The 19,467-nt window shown below is 38.4% G+C and overlaps 1 protein-coding gene and 1 pseudogene across 1 annotated transcript; one reads left to right on the top strand and one right to left on the bottom strand.

Annotated features, from left to right (window-relative positions):
* Positions 1-2,874: 2,874 nt before the first annotated feature.
* Positions 2,875-18,425, bottom strand: LOC139945493 (uncharacterized). The gene is made up of 6 exons (XM_071942855.1): positions 18,313-18,425; positions 8,534-8,642; positions 7,549-7,906; positions 6,827-7,049; positions 4,833-5,006; positions 2,875-3,130 (listed from the first exon to the last, which is right to left on the bottom strand). The coding sequence occupies exons 1-6, from the start codon at positions 18,377-18,379 to the stop codon at positions 2,973-2,975; spliced, it is 1,089 nt and encodes a 362-aa protein (XP_071798956.1). The 5' UTR covers positions 18,380-18,425; the 3' UTR covers positions 2,875-2,972.
* Positions 10,426-11,760, top strand: LOC139945317 (uncharacterized; annotated as a pseudogene).
* Positions 18,426-19,467: the final 1,042 nt, after the last annotated feature.

The following is a 19,467-nucleotide window of genomic DNA, read 5'->3' as shown; positions in this document are numbered from 1 at the left end:
CAGAACCAACGACCAACAACCGAAACAGTTTCTGGTTGGGGTCGCCAACAAGCATTCCAGATAGATAGATGTAAGACGACTGTTATCCCGAAATATCAAAATATTAAACCTTTTTGTTTGTAAGAATCATTCCCAAGAGATTCGATACAAATACAAAAAAAAGGTTTCTTTTAGTATAAGCCTATTACATTTAACAATGATTATTTTTATTTTTATTTCAAGGGCCGTCCAGGGTAAGGCAACAGTTTTAAAACTTGTCATCAAAGCGATGTGCCCTCCCGATGTGCCCTCCCTTGATGTTTGTTAAGTTCGATGGTAAAAGACTTAAAGGAACATTACAGAATTGGTTTTTTTCGCTAACAAGACAGTTGCTGTGAGTGTAAGCACTTAACGACTCCACCATATTCATACACTGACAAAGACGTTTGAGGTCGATTGACCACCATGGGTCACGAGGAAATGGTGAAAAACATATTACACTTTTAGCATTACATAGCATGACAATATGAATAAAACGATCACTGGGCGATTAACTCCGAACGGGAAATTAGTTTTATTTATTTATCATGTTTTCGATCATCATCATCATTAAACCGCATGTAAGTTTTATGTAAATTTGTGATATTTAGACGATTTTTTTTCCTACCAATTATGTAATGTTCCTTTAAGTGTGATGGTAAAAAAAAACTGAACTGTAAGATACTAGTTCATGGCAATTAAAAAAGGTGTCCGGTGCCTTTAAAGGGTCTATGTACTTTTTGTAAGACAAAAAAACACTATGTCCACAGATTTACCTTAAGCTTACACGAAGATTGAAGTTTGAAGATAATATAGGTTTTCTCGGCCAATTTCGGAAAAAGAGCGGCCAATGGGAGACTTTTTGAAAGCTCTGCCACTAGAGGGCAGCAGACCTACCAGGTAAGGGTGCACAACTCCTATAGCAAACAATGGTAAATGCTGACAATTCAAAAATACTCAAAAAAAAAAAATTAGAAGTCTCTCAGCCTCTTAAAAATTAAATCAGATACATTGTCGTACAACTAAACTTTAGATTTCTTCTCAAGTTTTGGTAGGTCAGCATTTTGGAATTCTCATGCACACCGCTTGTTATCCTTGGGGAACTCGTGTCCAGTACGTCCTGTTCCAGAACAGTTTGGTTTATGCTGGCAATGTGTTATGAAAAACAAAATACAGTATGGCTAAATCTAAAATACAAAATCAAAAACACGCAAAACACAAGGTATATGCTGTCAGGGACCGTCACTCATGCTTCCCCTATTCCTAGGTTGTTGACATTACCTGGTGAAGAGCGCCCTCTCTTGGTGATTGACAGATAGTCTAAAGTTTCCCATTTAACCATCAAGCTATTCTATTTCGCGCGAAATCGAATGCTACTGAAAAGGGTCATTCGATTTCGTTTTATGATTAGTCAAATGTAATGTTGCGTCGTTCGATTTAACAAAATAATCATTCAATTTAACAATTCATCACAGCAGCGTTCAAATTCGCAGTCGCTTCTTGAGGCGTGTGTGTCTCGAAAAAGAATGACGCTACACTAAATTGAACATAGTGCTAAAGGAATTTGACTCGACTCAAAACGAAATTGTACGGCCGAATTCGGAATTTGAAACGCAGTAACAACGAGAGAGGCAAAACAGCTTTAATTCGAACGCATGAAAATGAAATTGGCTGCTCATTTGCCGAATTTGACCGAGAAAACCTATAGTAGTAGAAAGCCTCCCTGAAAATAATATTACTTATTGAGGTGCTGGTTTTTTTTTTGACAAATAGGTGAAACAATGTCGTACAAATAGTTTTCGTCTCGGTGGTCATGAGACGAAAACTATTTTAGCATGTAAAAACGTATTTTCATGACATTGTTTTACTCATTATTTCTCAAAAACTACAGCACCTCAGCAAGTAATATTTTAAACAGCCAATAAAGGATCTCAATATTTTAACTATTACCTTTTTTATGGCCTAATAGACATAACCATTTTACTGTCAAAATTTGCATTTAGTAATAAATAACTGAGTCAAAAATGCACCCAGTCGCGCGGCTTTTTCAGCCGAGAGTCAAAAACGGCTTTATAATGACCCCTTGACGCCAGTGACGATTTTCCCCTAAGTTGGTTTGAACACAGTTCTCCAGCCTTGGCAAAGTGAGGGTGCTATTCTACACATCAAATAGCCGCCATTTTTACCATATTTTAACGTGAGGTAAGAGACTCGTTATATTTGTTGTATGTTTCCTATGGACTGCAGCTATTATATATTTGAGATCGTCCTTTATTGGCTGTTTAAGGTACGCTTTCTACTATCATTATCTTCAAACGATGTTAGTTCAACGTAAATCTGTGGACATTGTGTTTTGTGTTACAAAAAGTCCCCACATCCTTTAAAGTCACCTGGAAGTGGTATTTTTCAAAATAAAGCTTTTGTCACTAATATGTGTTTTGATGAGTGGAATCTGAATAAACAGTTAGCTAAGGTTTTAAAAATCAGTTCTTATGTTATTTACAAATTTAAGAGTAGACCCCGACCCGAGAGGGCGCTGTTCGTGACGTCAATCGAGGCAGACTTTGCCTGTAATGCGTAGAGTAAACACAATTGCAAAGTACATGTACGGACCAAATCGTGAGTTTGTACATTTCAAAAAAAAAAAAAAATGTTTTTTTCCAGCAATGCCGACCAGGTGTATTGCTGCTGAATGCAGAAAAACACTTTTTGAAATGTACCAACTCACGACTTGGACGTACATGTACTTTGCACGTGTGTTTACTATACGCATTGCAGGCAAAGTCTGCATCGATTGACGTCACAAAAGGGGTAGGCGGAGTCAGCCCCCAAACAACTTTATACATTTTTCAAACATATAAATCGTGACAAACAATTACTAAAAAAAATGTTTTATTGTTCGTAAGCATATACTCTTATGTTTGAAAGAAAAAAAAATATATTTCCAGGTGACTTTAAGCTGTCAAGGTTGTGTAAGGTGCTGCGGCTGACCTCTTTCGTTTCTTCATCCCAACGACAACTACCAGAGTAACAACACCGAGGAGTAAAATGACGCCCAAAACGGCTACAACGATGACTCCAAAACTCGCCGCCGCAACATGGCAGGGTTCCGCTAGAAACAGAAATGAATACCAATCGTATTCCATTAAAGCCATTGGACACTTTCGGTACAGAATTTTTTTTTTAAAGTTCACAGGTTTACAAATAATTTACAGGGTAACAGAAGGTAGTGGTGAAAGACTTCTCTTGAAATATTATTCCATGAAATGCTTTACTTTTTGAGAAAACATTAAAACAGTATCAATTCTCGATAGCGAGAATTACGGATTTATTTTAAACACATGTCATGACATGGCGAAACGTGCGGAAACCAAGGATGGGTTTTCCCGTTATTTTCTCCCGACATCGATGACCGATTGAGCCTAAATTTTTACAGGTTTGTTATTTTATATATAAGTTGTGATACACGAAGTCTGGGACTTAGCAAATGAATTTTCCATAAGTTGATATTTATTTTTACCAGCCTGACGAACTTCTTTCATGATATTCGTCAAAAGGAAAGACTTGTTAAAAGGTAATGGGTCCTATACTTTTAATAATGATGTATACTTCGCCAAGTCGTACAGACACTCCGATATACTCTTTCAGATATTTTAGACAAGCACTCTTATTATCTGCTGTTTTTAAAATTGTCTATTTTTCATTACTCCCTATGTTTTTTATAAGCCAGTAGCAAATGAAACAAAGGCCCCAGGCCAAAGTTGTTAGGTTAAAAAAAAAATCTGCCAAGAGTTGCTGGCTCTGTTGTAAATTGTATGATTGTCATTTTTGTCATGTGTGAATAAGGGAATCAATGTGTGGTGAATCGAGGTTTTCAACTATAATATAGTGGTTTAATCCCAACGAGGCCTGGTTCTTGATAAGTTTACCGAGACGAAGTCGAGGTAAATTACAACAACTAGTTGAAACCGATTCAACACACTTTGATTCCCATTCATAAATACCTGGGCGGTCAAAAAAATATCATCACTTTTTAGTCAAAAAATTAAATAAATGCAAAAATTATAATTGTTAAATGATTTCTTTCAACACAACACCCCTCCAGCTATGAAATGGTAAAGCCCTCCGCCGCCCTCGGGTAAACAACTCCTTATAAGGGAATGCTGTGCACGTCGCGCGTATCACGTGATGTGGCCCAACTGTTTCAGCCGTTTCTCTCGACCAATAGGAATGAAGAAACTGTCTTAGAAGAACAGGTGCAAGGTCGCGTGTCACGCCCATGAATTAACACTTTTTACCGGTCATAAACAAAAGGTTTATACACACCCACGTGACGCGCTCTCCACCAATAGGAATAGCGAAACTGTCTGAGGTAATTATGAATGCCGAATAAATAATAATAAGAAGAACACTGGGCAAAGAATAACTCTGCTAATGGTGGTATAATTATAAAGCCAATACTGAAGTACTAAAGTACTTAAGTGTATTTTCAAGTTACTTAATTTCATTTCATTTATTAATTTCACAAAAGTAAAAATGCAATGTACAGTAGTAAGAACAATAAAGAAAACATAAACACAAATAAGCATGTTAATTCTTCACTCATCTTCATATTCATCTTGTTTATTTTGTTCAAATAAATAATAACAACAATGGGAAACTTTGGAACGCTAGGTGGCAGCAGACTTACCAGGTAAATTTTTATTGTTTACGTAGTTCTGAGCATGCGCACATTACCGAGAACAATGGATTTGACCTGGTAAGTCTGCTGCCACCAAGCGTCCAAAAAGTCTCCCATAAGTAACAATGGTTACCTTCTCCGAAATTGCCGTCGGCCTCTTCAGCAAATGGTTGCAGGTTCATATCCCACAGCATCACGGTGGCTGTCCCAGTGGATACTGTGAGTGGTTCGACGCACGAGTAAGATTTCCCCAACTCTACCGACTGATCAAGAAAGTTATCGGTCCCGTAACTTTCTGACCAGGAACCTAAACACAGGAACAATCAACATAAATATATTTGGGTAATTTTTGTATTTAACACAAAACACAATGTCCACAGTTTTTTACATTACAGGTCGTGGACACTATTGGTAATTGTCAAAGACTAGCCTCCACAGTTGGTGTATTTCAACATACGCATAAAATAATGAACCTGTGAAAATTTGAGCTCAATCGGTCATCGAACTTGCGAGATATGAATGAAAGAAAAAAACACCCTTGTCACACGAAGGTGTGTGCGTTTAGATGGTTGATTTCGAGACCTCAAGTTCTAAATCTGAGGTCTCGAAATCAAATTCGTGGAAAATTACTTCTTTCTCGAAAACTATGGCACTTCAGAGGGAGCCGTTTTTCACAATGTTTTATACCATCAACCTCTCCCTATTACTCGTCACCAAGAAAGGTTTTTTGCTAATAATTATTTTGAGTAATTACCAATAGTGTCCACTGCCTTTAAACATATACCGTTTGAATGTAATGATAGAAGAAAGCGTATCTTAAAATATTAGTTGCTGAGGTGCTGTAGCTTTTAAGAAATGAGTAAAACAACGTCATGAAAATACATTTTTACATGCTAAAATAATTTCGTATCATGATCACTGAGACGATTTCATGACATTGTTTTACTCATTTCTTAAAAACTACAGCACCTCAGCAAGCAATATTTTCAATGACGCTTTCAACTATCATTATCTTCAAACTGTGTTAGTTTAATGTAAATCTGTGAAAATTGTTGGTTTTTTCCGACAAAAAAGTTCATACACCCTTTAAAAACAAACTTGGATTTTTAATAGGTTTTGTGCAAAACTCAATAGACCCAATAAGTTGACACTAGAAACAGGAGAATCAAAAGCTTGTTGTTCCCCTTCCATATGAAGACAAAGACAACACTATTGGTAATTGTCAAAGACTAGCCTTCACAGTTGGTGTATCCCAACATATGTATGAAAAAACAAACCTGTGAAAATTTGAGCTCAATCGGTCATCGAGCTTGCGAAATAATAATGAAAGAAGAAAACACCCTTGTCACACGAAGTTGTGTGCGTTTAGATGGTTGATTTTGAGACTAGTTCTAAATCTGAGGTCTTGAAATCAAATTCGTGGAAAATTACTTCGATCTCAAAAACTATGGCACTTCAGTGGGAGCCGTTTCTCACAATGTCTTATACCATCAACCTCTCCCCATTACTCGCAACCAAGTAAGGTTTTATGCTAATCATTATTTTGAGTAATTACCAATAGTGTCCACTGCCTTTAAAGCCATTTTACACTTTCGGAACAAAAATAAAAGTTCACAAATTTACAAATAACTTTCAGGGTTTACAGAAGGTAAAAGTAAAAGACTTCTCTTGAAATATTATTCCATAAAATGCTTTACTTTTTGAGAAAACATTGAAACAATTATCAATTCTCGATATCGAGAATTACGGATTTATAGTAAACACATGTCATGACACGGCGAAACGTGCGGAAACAAGGGTGGGTTTTCCCGTTATTTTCTCCCGACTCCGATGACCGATTGAGCCTAAATTTTCACAGGTTTGTTATTTTATATATAAGTTTTGATACACGAAGTGTGGGCCTTTGGACAATACTGGGTGCGTTCGTTTAGCTTCCCTGGGTCGACTCCGGTGTGTGGCGGGGTTATTTTCTAGAACGAACGTGGGTTATTATATGCACACGTCCTGGGGAAAAAAAAACGCCACACACCGGGGTCGACCTGGGGAAGCTAAACGAACGCAACCATTGTTTACCGAAAGTGTCCAATGGCTTTAACGTATCGAGGAGTTTTTTTAGATAGGGCCTACCAAAAAGTAAAGTGTCGACGAAACGACGGTCGTAGTCCCAAGATGTGGACACCTCAGTGAGAGCATAACCTCCCGATGTCTTCTCGAAGGACAGTGAGAAGCTCCAGCCCTCATCAAGCGTAGTGAACGGGTACACGTCAAGATCTCGAGACGGCTTGCCACTTTTACAAGTACTGGTGACATCAGCCTCTCTCGGACTCAGGTTTATTACGACCGTTCCTGCCTAAAAAGTGGACGCCAAAATAAATAAAAATGATAAAGTCATTGGTTTGAAGACACTGGACACCTTTGGTAATATTGTCAAAGACCAGTCTTCTCATTTGGTGTATCTCAACATATGCATAAAATAACAAACCTGTGAACTGGTGAAAATTGGTCGTCGATAACTTTGAAAGAGAAACAAATTAATTTGTCACACGAAGTTGAGTGTTTTAAGATGCTTGATTTAGAAACCTCAAAATCTAATTCTGAGGTCTCGAAATCAAATTCGTGGAAAAGTGCTTCTTTCTCGAAAACTACGTCACTTCAGAGGGAGCCGTTTCTCTCACTATGTTTTATACTATCAACCTCTCCCCATTACTCGTCACCAAGTAAGTTTTCGTGCTAATAATTATTGTCGCCACTACCTTTAAAACTTTTGGATTAATTGTACCTTAAAAGTGGATATTACATGAAGTAAGAACATAAATTTGAGTCTTAATTAAATCAAATTGTGAACCCACCGTTCCATCTACTTTGGTGTATGACACATTCATTTGGGCGGCAAACGACATCCGCATGCAGTTTTTCCCCTTTTCGTTTTTCAGTGTCCAGTTCCCAACCGTGGTGGACGGTGGCACTACGGTCGCCGGCGACCCCGTTGTCTTTGGCTGGGTGGTGGTAGGGGCAATGGTGGTGTTTGCGGCCGTGACATTGGCAGTGGTGACGGGGGCGGCAGTGGTGACTGGGGCCGTGGTGGTAGGGCCAGTGGTGGTTGCAGGGCCAGTAGTTGTAGGGCCAGTGGTGGTGGCAGGCCCAGTAGTTGTAGGGCCAGTGGTGGTAGGGCCAGTGGTGGTTGCAGGCCCAGTAGTTGTAGGGCCAGTGGTGGTAGGGCCAGTGGTGGTGGCAGGCCCAGTAGTTGTAGGGCCAGTGGTGGTAGGACCAGTGGTGGTGGCAGGCCCAGTAGTTGTAGGGCCAGTGGTGGTAGGGCCAGTGGTGGTGGCAGGCCCAGTAGTTGTAGGGCCAGTGGTGGTGGCAGGCCCAGTAGTTGTAGGGCCAGTAGTGGTAGGGCCAGTGGTGGTGGCAGGCCCAGTAGTTGTAGGGCCAGTGGTGGTGGCAGGCCCAGTAGTTGTAGGGCCAGTGGTGGTAGGGCCAGTGGTGGTGGCAGGCCCAGTAGTTGTAGGGCCAGTGGTGGTAGGGCCAGTGGTGGTTGCAGGCCCAGTAGTTGTAGGGCCAGTGGTGGTAGGGCCAGTGGTGGTGGCAGGCCCAGTAGTTGTAGGGCCAGTGGTGGTAGGACCAGTGGTGGTGGCAGGCCCAGTAGTTGTAGGGCCAGTGGTGGTAGGGCCAGTGGTGGTTGCAGGCCCAGTAGTTGTAGGGCCAGTGGTGGTAGGGCCAGTGGTGGTGGCAGGCCCAGTAGTTGTAGGGCCAGTGGTGGTAGGGCCAGTGGTGGTGGCAGGCCCAGTAGTTGCAGGGCCAGTAGTTGTAGGGCCAGTAGTGGTGGCAGGCCATGTAGTGGTCGCCACGGGCGTTGTCACCGCCGTGGTTTTTAATGCTGTTGTCATGATCGTTGTGGTTATACTCCCGACACTGACAGACGGGGTGGGCCTACTTGGAGTCCCTGCAAGCAGAAACGGTGACGTTCTTCCACATAAAAGGGGTCAAGGGTCAATCAATGACCTCCTAATGTCGTCACTTTTGAAGCATGTTTTAATTATTGCTCGTTTAAGTTTTAATTTTAATTTTAATTTCTTTCTTTTTTAGGATGTTTTTATCTCTTGATACATCTAGTGAGAGTTTCTAAAACTTGTGTCTTGACCAGCACAGATATAACTACATTTACAACATAATTAAAGGCTGTATACACTAATGGTAATTGTCAAAGACCAGTCTTCTCACTTGGTGTATCTAAACATATGCATAAAATAACAAACCTGTGAAAATTTGAGCTCAATTGGTCATCAAAGTTGCCAGATATGAATGAAAGAAAAAACACCCTTGTCAAACGAAGTTGTGTGCGTTTAGATGGTTGATTTCGAGACCTCAAGTTCTAAACTTGAGGTCTCGAAATCAAATTCGTGGAAAATTACTTCTTTCACGAAAACTACGTCACTTCAGAGGAAGCCGTTTCTCACAATGTTTTATACTACCAACCTCTCCCCATTACTCGTTACCAAGTAAGGTTTTATGCTTATAATTATTTTGAGTAATTACCAGTAGTGTCCACTGCCTTTAAAAAGTGTTCAAGATATATTTAAATACATTGAAGACATCGTTGTTTTAAACAATGCTAATGCTGATACATTTGCATACTTCAGCTAGCCGTTTATTGATTTAGCCTATTTTGCATTTCGTTGTTTTTCAAGTTGAACAAATTCAAACACTCAACGTGAAATATTTAATGGAAGGAACTTCTCCCAGGGATCACATTTCCTGATCTCGTCTTTATAACAGGGAACAAATTTATGTTTATATCTTCTTATAAGCAGGCGATCTGTCAAATATTTATAACAACGAAATTGACATTCTAAAAGAGCAGACGAACCGTGGAGAGCGAATTGTTATCAACAATACAATAATAGCAAATAGATGAATGGCGGTCGTTTGGACAGAAATATTGGGTGCGTTCGTTTAGCTTTCCTGGGTCGACCCCGGTGTGTGGCGGTTTTTTTTTTCCAGGACGAACGTGGGTAATTATCTGCACACGTTTGTCATAGAAAAAAAAACCGCCACACACCGGGGTCGACCCAGGGAAGCCAAATGAACGCACCCATTGCTTCGCTGTTCCCTTCCCTTCAGCAAAATGTAATATGATGGACTAAACAAGGTGTTTAGTACATCACGTGATTGGTTCGCGACCAATACAAATTCACAACACGTGGTGTATACAACATTATGTCTGTTCAGAAAGGTCACATGATGACAATCAGTTTTGCACCATCTGACCCGTGGAGCACCATTGAGAAATTTCCTTCCTCCGGGCTTATATTTTCTCAAATAGTGTTCAGCTTTACAGAAGATCAACAAGTTCTCACTCTACCCGTACACCATACCAGACTGAATTTTCATACCAGCTTTATCAGTACTTAAAAATCATCCATACTTGATGCCATTGAAGACGTGACATGACCTATCGAGTCTGACCCCAAAAACGCATTTTCAAACTAGACTTCAAGTGTTTGTGAACAAACACAGAGCTGTTCCGTTTTTTTATTTTCAATGTTCAAGGGGTCTATAATTAAAAAGAAACTGAAGATCGGTTGCATGGTTCTTGAGATATGGTCCCACTTCCGGAATCTTTAATGAATTATTACTTGTTCAATATATTGTATTTGTTTTTGCTTGCACTATAGATAGTATACTCACAACCGTTTTGGACAGAATTTCCAATCCAGCTGGACAGTATGAGAAGACAAATCTTCAATGAAGCTGTGTTGTCTAAGGCAGATGGCACAACTATTGCATATTTATACAAATGCAGGCAGTTTTTTGCTGGATTAAGGAAATGTGTACAGCACATAAAACTTCCAATTCAAGAGGAAGTAATAGCCGCATACTTTGTTCAATTAAAAGAAAAAGCAAACTCGGATAGCGTTCTCACATCAGCGGCAGCAGCCATCAAATGGGTACATACCTTAGTTAAAGGAGCACGTTGCCTTGTATCGGACGAGTTGGTCTATAAAAAGCGTTTGAAACCGTTTGTTATGAAATGTATATGGTTGGAAAGATGTTTTAAAAGTAGAGTATAATGATCCACACAAGTATCACTCAAAATTGCACGGTTTTCATTTTACGTCACGAATTAACACGGTCGGCCATTTATGGGAGTCAACTTTTTGACTCCCATAAATGGCCGACCGTGTTAGTCGACGAGGTAAAACGAAAACCACGCAATTTTGGGGCATATTTGTGTAGATCATTGTATTCTACTTTTACGACATCTTTCTAACCATATCAATTTTATAACAAAAGCTTTTCAAAGACCAACTCGACCGATCCAAAGCAACGTGTTCCTTTAATGCAAAAATAAACCCGGTAGACTCACCAATAGTTCAACAGATTTTAGTAAGTGCCAGACGTCAACTTCACAAACCACCAATTCAAAAAGAACCAATAACTCTAGAGCAAGTTAAACGTATAGTTGACCAATTAGGAGGAGCTGATAACACATTAATGGAACTAAGAACAGCCTGCTACGTTTCCTTAAAATTCGCCCTACTTTTCAGGCACGATGAAATGGTTCAGATAAAGGCTTCTCATTTTGAAGAACTTAATAAAGGATTTAGTATTTTCATACCCAGATCCAGACATTTTTAGAGAAGGGAATAAAGCTTATCTATCCGATACTCACACCTCGTACTCCCCTGTTGCGATATTAAGGAATTTTATGTCCAGATCTAGTGTTACAATTGGTCAAGATGTACATCTATTCACAGCACTATCATACCATCCCAGTATTAAAATGTATCAACCTCATGTGAATAAGCCCCTCTCTAAGTTATACTAGATGTCGTGAGTTATTTATAGATGCTCTTAAATTAATAGGAATTCAAAACCCGAAGATATACGGTTTGCATAGTCTGAGATCGGGGGGAGCCTCCCATCTGGCAAATAAAGGAGTAGGCGAAGAATTAATCATGCAACATGGTAGATGGAAGACAACAGTAGCAAAAAACAGATATGTGAAGAGAGACTTTGATCAGAGACTGCTTGTGTCCTCAATACTTTCTAAAGAGTAATAGCAAAATTAAATAATAATGTAGAATTTTGTTTATACGTGAGAAGTATTCTCCGAAAATTATGAAGTTGTAAATCAATTAATAATCACCATGTAAAGTTGTATAAATTTGTACACGTATAATGTGTTAAATTCTGGGAATTATACACTTCCTTCGAATTGGATCAAGTTAACACAATGTGTTTAGTATATAAAGCTTGAGTCGAGGCTCGATGGCTAGACAGTAATATCTCAAATATGATGAATGGTGTTTATCTAAGTGTATGCATTAACGAAAAATATTGTTGTTGACTGTAATCCATTGTAATAAGAAAATGTGGGAGGATACTGGGCGATGCTCGAAAAGGCTTAAGATGACCGAGAATCGGTGAGTCTTGATAGTGAGGAATGGTGATCATCCAAATTGTATTTAATAATATAAAAAAAAAAAAAAAATGTAAACATAAATATAAATAATAGTAAATGTTACAGTTGACTGTACTCAATATGTAGTAAGAAGATAAAAGAGGATACCGGGCGATGCCCGAAGAGCCGTAAGGGCCGAGACTCGATGAGTCTGGATTGAGTTATGATGGCTATTTATAATTATATCAACTAACATTAAAACCTTGTAAGTAACTAATATTAATAATATGCTACTCCTTATTGATCAAGTTAACACTCACCGTTGCGCTACGGCCCAATCCCATGCTATAATAAAATTATCTGAAACAAATTGTTTGTATTATGAAGTGTGTTTTTGTTTCTTGTCGTCCATAGAAAATGAAAGTGCTGTTCGTGCGTATGAGCATCGCGAAGTAGTATGAAAAATAGAAAACAAAAACTAAAAATCAATGCAAATCACATGTAGGGGATGGAGGGGCCCATAAAAAGCAAACCTTAACGAGCACGGACCCCCCCCCCCCCCTTTTTCTAACGAAGAAAGCAATGTAAGCAATTCTATTTAGTGGGTGTAATCTTATGTAGCGGCAAAACAATTCAAAACTACAGGAAGAACAAACAAAAACAGTTAGCGTAAAATAAAACTTAACCATATATTTAAATGAAACAGATAAACAAAATACCCAACATCATAATAAAACATAAAAGGGAACACTAGTTGTGTGATAAAAATAAAAACTAGAGAAAATGGGCCCCACAACTCTTGCTGGGAAAAAAAAACATGTCGAAATATACCATTGTTATCCATAAGAGACGTTTTGTAGTCACTTTGGTTGGGGAGCGAGGAATCTAGCAAAAACACACGAAAATTCCATGGCTTGGACATCAGTTTATACACCAGACAAATCTATTATATGGATATTCTTTTGAATATTTTATTTTGTGCATATGGTCCGTTGAATTTAAGTGGACGGTTGTGTATCGACAACAGACTTTTATCCTTTTTTGTGTGAATAGAAGCTGTGTATGATTCATGGTTTCGCTGAATAATGTGGCGATAACAAACTTTTATCCTTATGTATAATAAACTTCAACGGCTGACGATTGCACTTTTGGTATTGTCATTGTTAAACTCCGGTTCCATTGTGTGCTGTCTGTTACCCTCCACACATATATTTTTTTGTGAATAGTAGCTGTGTATGATTCATGGTTTCGCTGAATAATGTGGCGATAACAAACTTTTATCCTTTTTATCACCATCAGCCCCATGTACAATAAACTTCAACGGCTGACGATTGCACTTTTGGTATTGTCATTGTTTAAGTCACCTGGAAGTGGTATTTTGTCAAAATAAAGCTTTTGTCACTATGTGTTTTGATGAGTGGAATATGAATAAACAATTAACTAAGGTTTACAAAAATTAGTTTCCATGTTATTTACAAATTTGAAAAAAAGCCCGACCCGAGAGGGTGCTGTTCGTGACGTCAATCGAGGCGCGATGAATCGCATGCAGTGCCAAAACAACATAGTGACGCTTGGCGCAAGCTAAAAACATGCCCTCAAAGTTGAAACAATACCTGATTTTTTTTTTCACGTTAGGCAAATGCTCTGTTAGGTTCGTTACGTCTTTCAGATACCTTCTTCGACTTCCCCACTAGCTGGACAAATTATTGGGGTGGCGTCATGTTTTAGAAAAGAACTTTTCTGTTCATGTCAAAATGTGTAGTGTATTCTCGAAGCACGACGGCTCGAATGAAGTGTTTTGCTGCACAGCGCTGGAAAAGACGTCGGACCAGACAACTTGGCAAACTGACACCATATTTAGTTGTTTTGCTGCATCCAGCAGCAATACACCTGGTCGACATTGCCGGAAAAATGCAAGAAAAAAACTTTTTCAAAACGTACAAACTAACGACTAGGACTTGAATGTACTTGCCCGTACGTGTGTTCGATATTCGATCGAGGCAAAGTCGTCCTCGATTGACGTCACAAAAGGGGTAGGCGGAGTTACCCCGCACACAACTTTATTTAATTTTATTTTTATTTTAACTTATAAATCGTTAAAAACAATTACTCAAAAAATTATTTTATTGTTCAGGAATATATACTGTAATGTTTGAAAAAGAAAAAATTCTATTTCCAGGTGCCTCTAAACTCCGGTTCCATTGTGTGCTGTCCGTTACCCTCCACACATACACTGTAAAAAAAATTCCCGTAAAATTTACGGGAATCGGTTGTGCAGCGAGATGCCAACCGATTCCCGTAATTTTTACGTTGCAAACCGTACACGAAGTTACGGTGTGCCGTGATTTTCACAGTGAGAAAGCTGTCAGTTTACGGTGTAAACCGTACACGAAGTTACGATGCAAACCGTACATGAAGTTACGGTGTGGCGTGATTTTTACGGTGATAAGGCTGTCAATACGGTGTAAACCCGTACACGAGGTTACAGAGTGCCGTGATTTGTACGGTGTATTACACGTTGATATTACTGCCATGGGACCGTAGTTGAAAAAGTGGAAACTGACCGTAATTGTAATGGCTTACTACAGTAGTATAATTACTCCAATGGTATTGTATTTTCAAAAGTGGAAAATAACCATATGTTAAATGTACGATACAGCTTTGGTAATTATCAAAATAATTTGGCAAGAAATATAATTCCAAAGATTCATAAAACTGCAAATGAGATAATAATCTCCCTTCAAAATAGTTCCATCTTAAATGCTGATATTCAAGAAAAGTTCTGAACACCATCAAAAGGCAACAACTGCTTTCGATTTGCACTGTTCGAATTCAGACGCTGCATCTAGTGGCCTTCATAACACAATATAAACATCCACATAGAATAACTGATGAAATAGAAACTTTAACAGGTTACCAATGATGGTTTTTTTGAAAACTAGACGACTGGAACTGGAATGAACTCTCTGTTTCCAGAACCAAAACCAATGATGTATCATACCTTTAAGTAATAACCCATGAGCACGGGATTGTACAATAGAGTACAAAAAGTGGGTAAATCTAGTTACTCTAGTCGCCCCGCCTGAACTTCCTCATAAGCATTGCGCGTGCGCGATTATCCCTAGAGTTCTTTTGGTGTGCCCAGATACGGATTTTGGCCGTAAAAGGCTGGCGAGCAAAAGCGAGAATGGTAATTCACCGTCGAAATATACACATTTCTCACCGTAAAATTACGGTCATTCCTTTTAGACAATCCCATGGTGCATTGCGAGCCGGTATTAACGGGGTTACACCGTAAAGTCAAGGAAATTGTTTTATATATAAAATACACCGTAGATGTTTGCGTACTTTTCACCGTAAAAATTACGGTGATTTTATTTAACAATCCCATGGTGCATTGCGAGCCATTATTTACGGGTTCCACCGTACTTTTCACTGTAAAAATTTCGGTAATTATTTTTAACCAATCCCGTGGTGCATTGCGAGCCGGTATTTACGGGGTTGCACCGTAAAGTCATTGAAAAATGTCGTTATCACCGTAAAAATTACGGTAATTTTTTTAAACAATCCCATGGTACATTGCGAGCCGGTATTTACGGGGTTGCACCGTAAAGTCATGGAAAAATTTATGTACTTTTCACCGTAAAATTACGGTAATTTTTTAACAGTGTAGATTTTCTTGTGAATAGTAGCTGTGTATGATTTATGGTTCGCTGAATAATGTGGCGATAACAAACTTTTATCATTTTGCACTGAATGCTTGATTTATTATCTAGAGGTAAATGCTTGAGGCCAGTAAGAATATTGTGCACGTACACCATGTAGTTTTTGTTGGAAACCGTTTGCTAACAGCCAATTATGTTACCCTTTGAAATAAAATCAGAAAATTTATAAGTTTGCTTGTTGCATAAAATTAACTTGAAGATGATGCCTGAATTGATTTTTACAATCAGAGTTGGACTCTAGACTGACGTGTTGGACTCCTTGAACACTCCAAGTGGTTCAATAGGTAGTACGATTCCAATACTTATGCTGATGTTCTCATGATGTCAGCATCAACAGGAAGTTCCAACAACTTTGTCCCATTGTACAATTAAATATGCAAATATGGGTCACGTGGTTAATTAATTACGATTTTTAACATTTTTGGGGGTCGGTGGTTTAATGTCTGATCTAGTACGATTTGATTTCACAGAACTCTTAACCACCAAACTCTGCGCTTATGATCACCATTTTCCGCTTACTGTGTTTTTCAAACATCATCGTGTCATGCATGCACACACGTTATGTTGGGCTAACAATTGAGAAAAAGAAAAGGCAACACTATCGATATAAAGATAAGAATCAAATTTAAATATTACAACAAGAAATATTTTTTTAGTTTTGGGGGATAAAAGAAAATATTGTTCTCGCACGGAGATCCGAACTCATAGGTATCAGAGAAGCATGCGCGACTGATGACCACTAGGCTATCAGGGCCAACACATAACTCGAGGGTTTACATATATTATGTGTATCAACAGAGGGGATTATGATCCGGCGAAAATTCTCGTTTCATGATTTTGCGAACATTGTCACTAAATATGAACTGCTAACGCCTAAAACTATTAAGTAGGGTTGAAATGTAGTATTAGATGCCTTTAGGGGTTTTTGACGACGACGTCGTCGTCGTCAAAAACCCCTATTCAATTACGCACGTTCGTCCACGGACGACGCCACCTCGGAGTCTAAATTTGAAATTTTTTCACTCATTTCTCAAAAACTACAACACCACAGCAAGTAATATTTTAAGGGAAGCTTTCAACTGTCTATATCTTAAAACTGTTTAAGTTTAGTGTAATTCTGTGGACACCATGGTATGTCGTCGTCGTCAAAAACCCCTATTTATATACGCACGTTCGTTAAACGAAAACCCTAAACCTTCGTGTACAAAGAGTATTGGTCCAGAACTCGGTTAGGAAACGAAGAAACAGAGACTGCGCTGTGGTCCAGAACGTAGGTAGAAAAACAAGAAAAAGAGACTTGAGTTGACTCCTGAATTGCATTTACCATAGAAAATGTTTAACAATAACATGGAAGTGACTGCATCCAGTTATAGTCAAACGCGTAGACTCATCTCAAGAAGTCACAACTCATGATAGGTACATACTGTATGGCCTTTACCAAAGAGAATATTTAACAATAACATGGAAGCGACTGCATCCACTTATATTCAAATGAAAATTACGTTGCTAATTAAGATTTTTAATTTTGTTTACATTTAGAGTAAAGCTTACGTTCTAAGCTTCAATTTGGTATATGATTTCACTCTTTTGAAGTTATGGTCTAGAAGAATAGACTTAAATAAAGAGCGTGTTCAAATGCTATGGGGTTTTTGAATAACAAAGAATAATAATAATAATAATAATAATAATAATAATAATAATAATAATAATAATAATAATAATAATAATAATAATAATAATAATAATAATAATAATAATAATAATAATAATAATAATAATAATAATAATAATAATAATAATAATAATAATAATAATAATAATAATAATAATAATAATAATAATAATAATAATAATAATAATAATAATAATAATAATAATAATAATAATAATAATAATAATAATAATAATAATAATAATAATAATAATAATAATAATAATAATAATAATAATAATAATAATAATAATAATAATAATAATAATAATAATGATAATAATAATAATAAGAATAATAAGAATAATAATAATAATAATAATAATAATAATAACAAAAATAATAAAAATCTCGACAAAAACAATACCTGTTCCGACGGTAGGTCGGAACAGCTAATTAAAAAATGATTTAGGTAGCCTGATGCATGACAAATCTGTGTGTCTACAAAGCCACTCCATGCGTCTTCATACAGTATAAATTTCTGAAGGTTCTGAAGGTTCATGGCTTAGTTAGAAGTGTAATGGACAATGTTCCATATGCCGACACAACGCGTATGCAAGGATCTTGCATTTTCTTGCATATAGGCTAGGCCTACATGTAGACATAATGTACAGTCCAATATGTTATGATTTGCATGTTATAGTACACTTTAGACTGAGAAGTTCCAGAGTACACCACACAGGTAGCACGTCTGGATACACTTTAGGCCTATCTATGCTAGGTCAGACCATAGAGGTAGAAATAGTCAGACAGTCCCACTAGCAGAACTTACCATGGGCACATGTGGATAGGTGTCCTGCTATAAACAAAAGGCAGAGCACACTCCGGAAGACTGCCATCAAAACGAAATGAGTGTTAACCACAGACTGAGAGAAACGTTCTGTATGTCAGTTACACACCGTTACAATTCGAGGATATTCTATAATGATTATGAGTAATGTGAAGACAGGCCCACCACGTCCAAAACCACGTATCTATACTTTTAAAAGCGTAACCCGCGCCATCTTGGATTGAAATTAGAAGGTCCAGTGGCATGGCATCCTTGCCGAATTCAACAACATCGTTGTGGAATTCAACACGGTTGTGTCGTTTCAGACGTCGGGTTGCAAGTCTACAAAACCCTGACCCGAACTCCCACTTACGAGTCGTCTGACTGGAGGAAGTTTGGGCGGCGACCGTGTGTCAACCACTTGACGATTTTGTTACCAGACTTCCTAGAAATCTTTCTGACAGGCGACTCATTGGACAGTGTTTCGCAGATGGTTCTCCGGATTGGTTCACCCATTGCCCCTTGCCCGCCCACCCGTCATTCGATCCGCCCTTTTTGGTCGGGTTACTTTCGCGTTGTGCTAAGCATGGTTCTCCGGAGTGGTTCGTTCATTGCCGCGCAGGGGGTCGCAGAGGCTGGGTGCCAGGACAAAACCGAAACAAATCTCACGAATTTGCATTGAATGAATGAAGTAACTCAGATTGATGTTTCGCATGCGACCATTTATGTCAACCAGTGGTCGATGTTGTTACCAGACTTCCTGGAAATCTTTCTGTCAGGTGACTCATTTGTTGAAAAGATTATAAATGGAGAATAATTTATAAAAAAGCATTGACTTCCAAACGGCATGAGAAATGGACAAGGACGGGATCAAACGGAAGCTTTATAATTTTGGAAACATTGGGTAACTATATATAGGGCTATAGGCTGGAAGGAGCCTGTGGGAATTAATAACATTTTGGGGTTGGGGGGGGCTTACACAAATTAAGTAAGCATGTGAAATCGAGCCCAACCTCACCTTACATTCTGATCAGTGTATTGTGAGTGGTGTGTTGTCTGGTTTTGAGACAGGCCACCAGTTGCTTGGTGAAGGAGGTCGCCGTGGGATCACTTTAGGGGTGGCGCGACCTCGGACTTCCAATAATCTCCGACGCTCTT

The sequence above is a fragment of the Asterias amurensis genome, chromosome 12, assembly GCF_032118995.1.
Source record: "Asterias amurensis chromosome 12, ASM3211899v1".
In the NCBI taxonomy this organism is placed as follows: Eukaryota; Metazoa; Echinodermata; class Asteroidea; order Forcipulatida; family Asteriidae; genus Asterias; species Asterias amurensis.
This window is presented reverse-complemented; position numbering and strand designations above follow the sequence as displayed.

Bases quoted from the DNA above. Each gene is read 5' to 3' on its own strand.
- LOC139945493 (XM_071942855.1), bottom strand. From the start codon at position 18,379: ATGGCAGTCTTCCGGAGTGTGCTCTGCCTTTTGTTTATAGCAGGACAC. The intron at 7,050-7,548 runs GTGGGTTCACAA...TCCACTTTTTAG, and splicing joins ACACCAAAGTAGATGGAACG to GCAGGAACGGTCGTAATAAA. The intron at 3,131-4,832 runs GTAACCATTGTT...TTCTGTTTCTAG, and splicing joins CGACGGCAATTTCGGAGAAG to CGGAACCCTGCCATGTTGCG.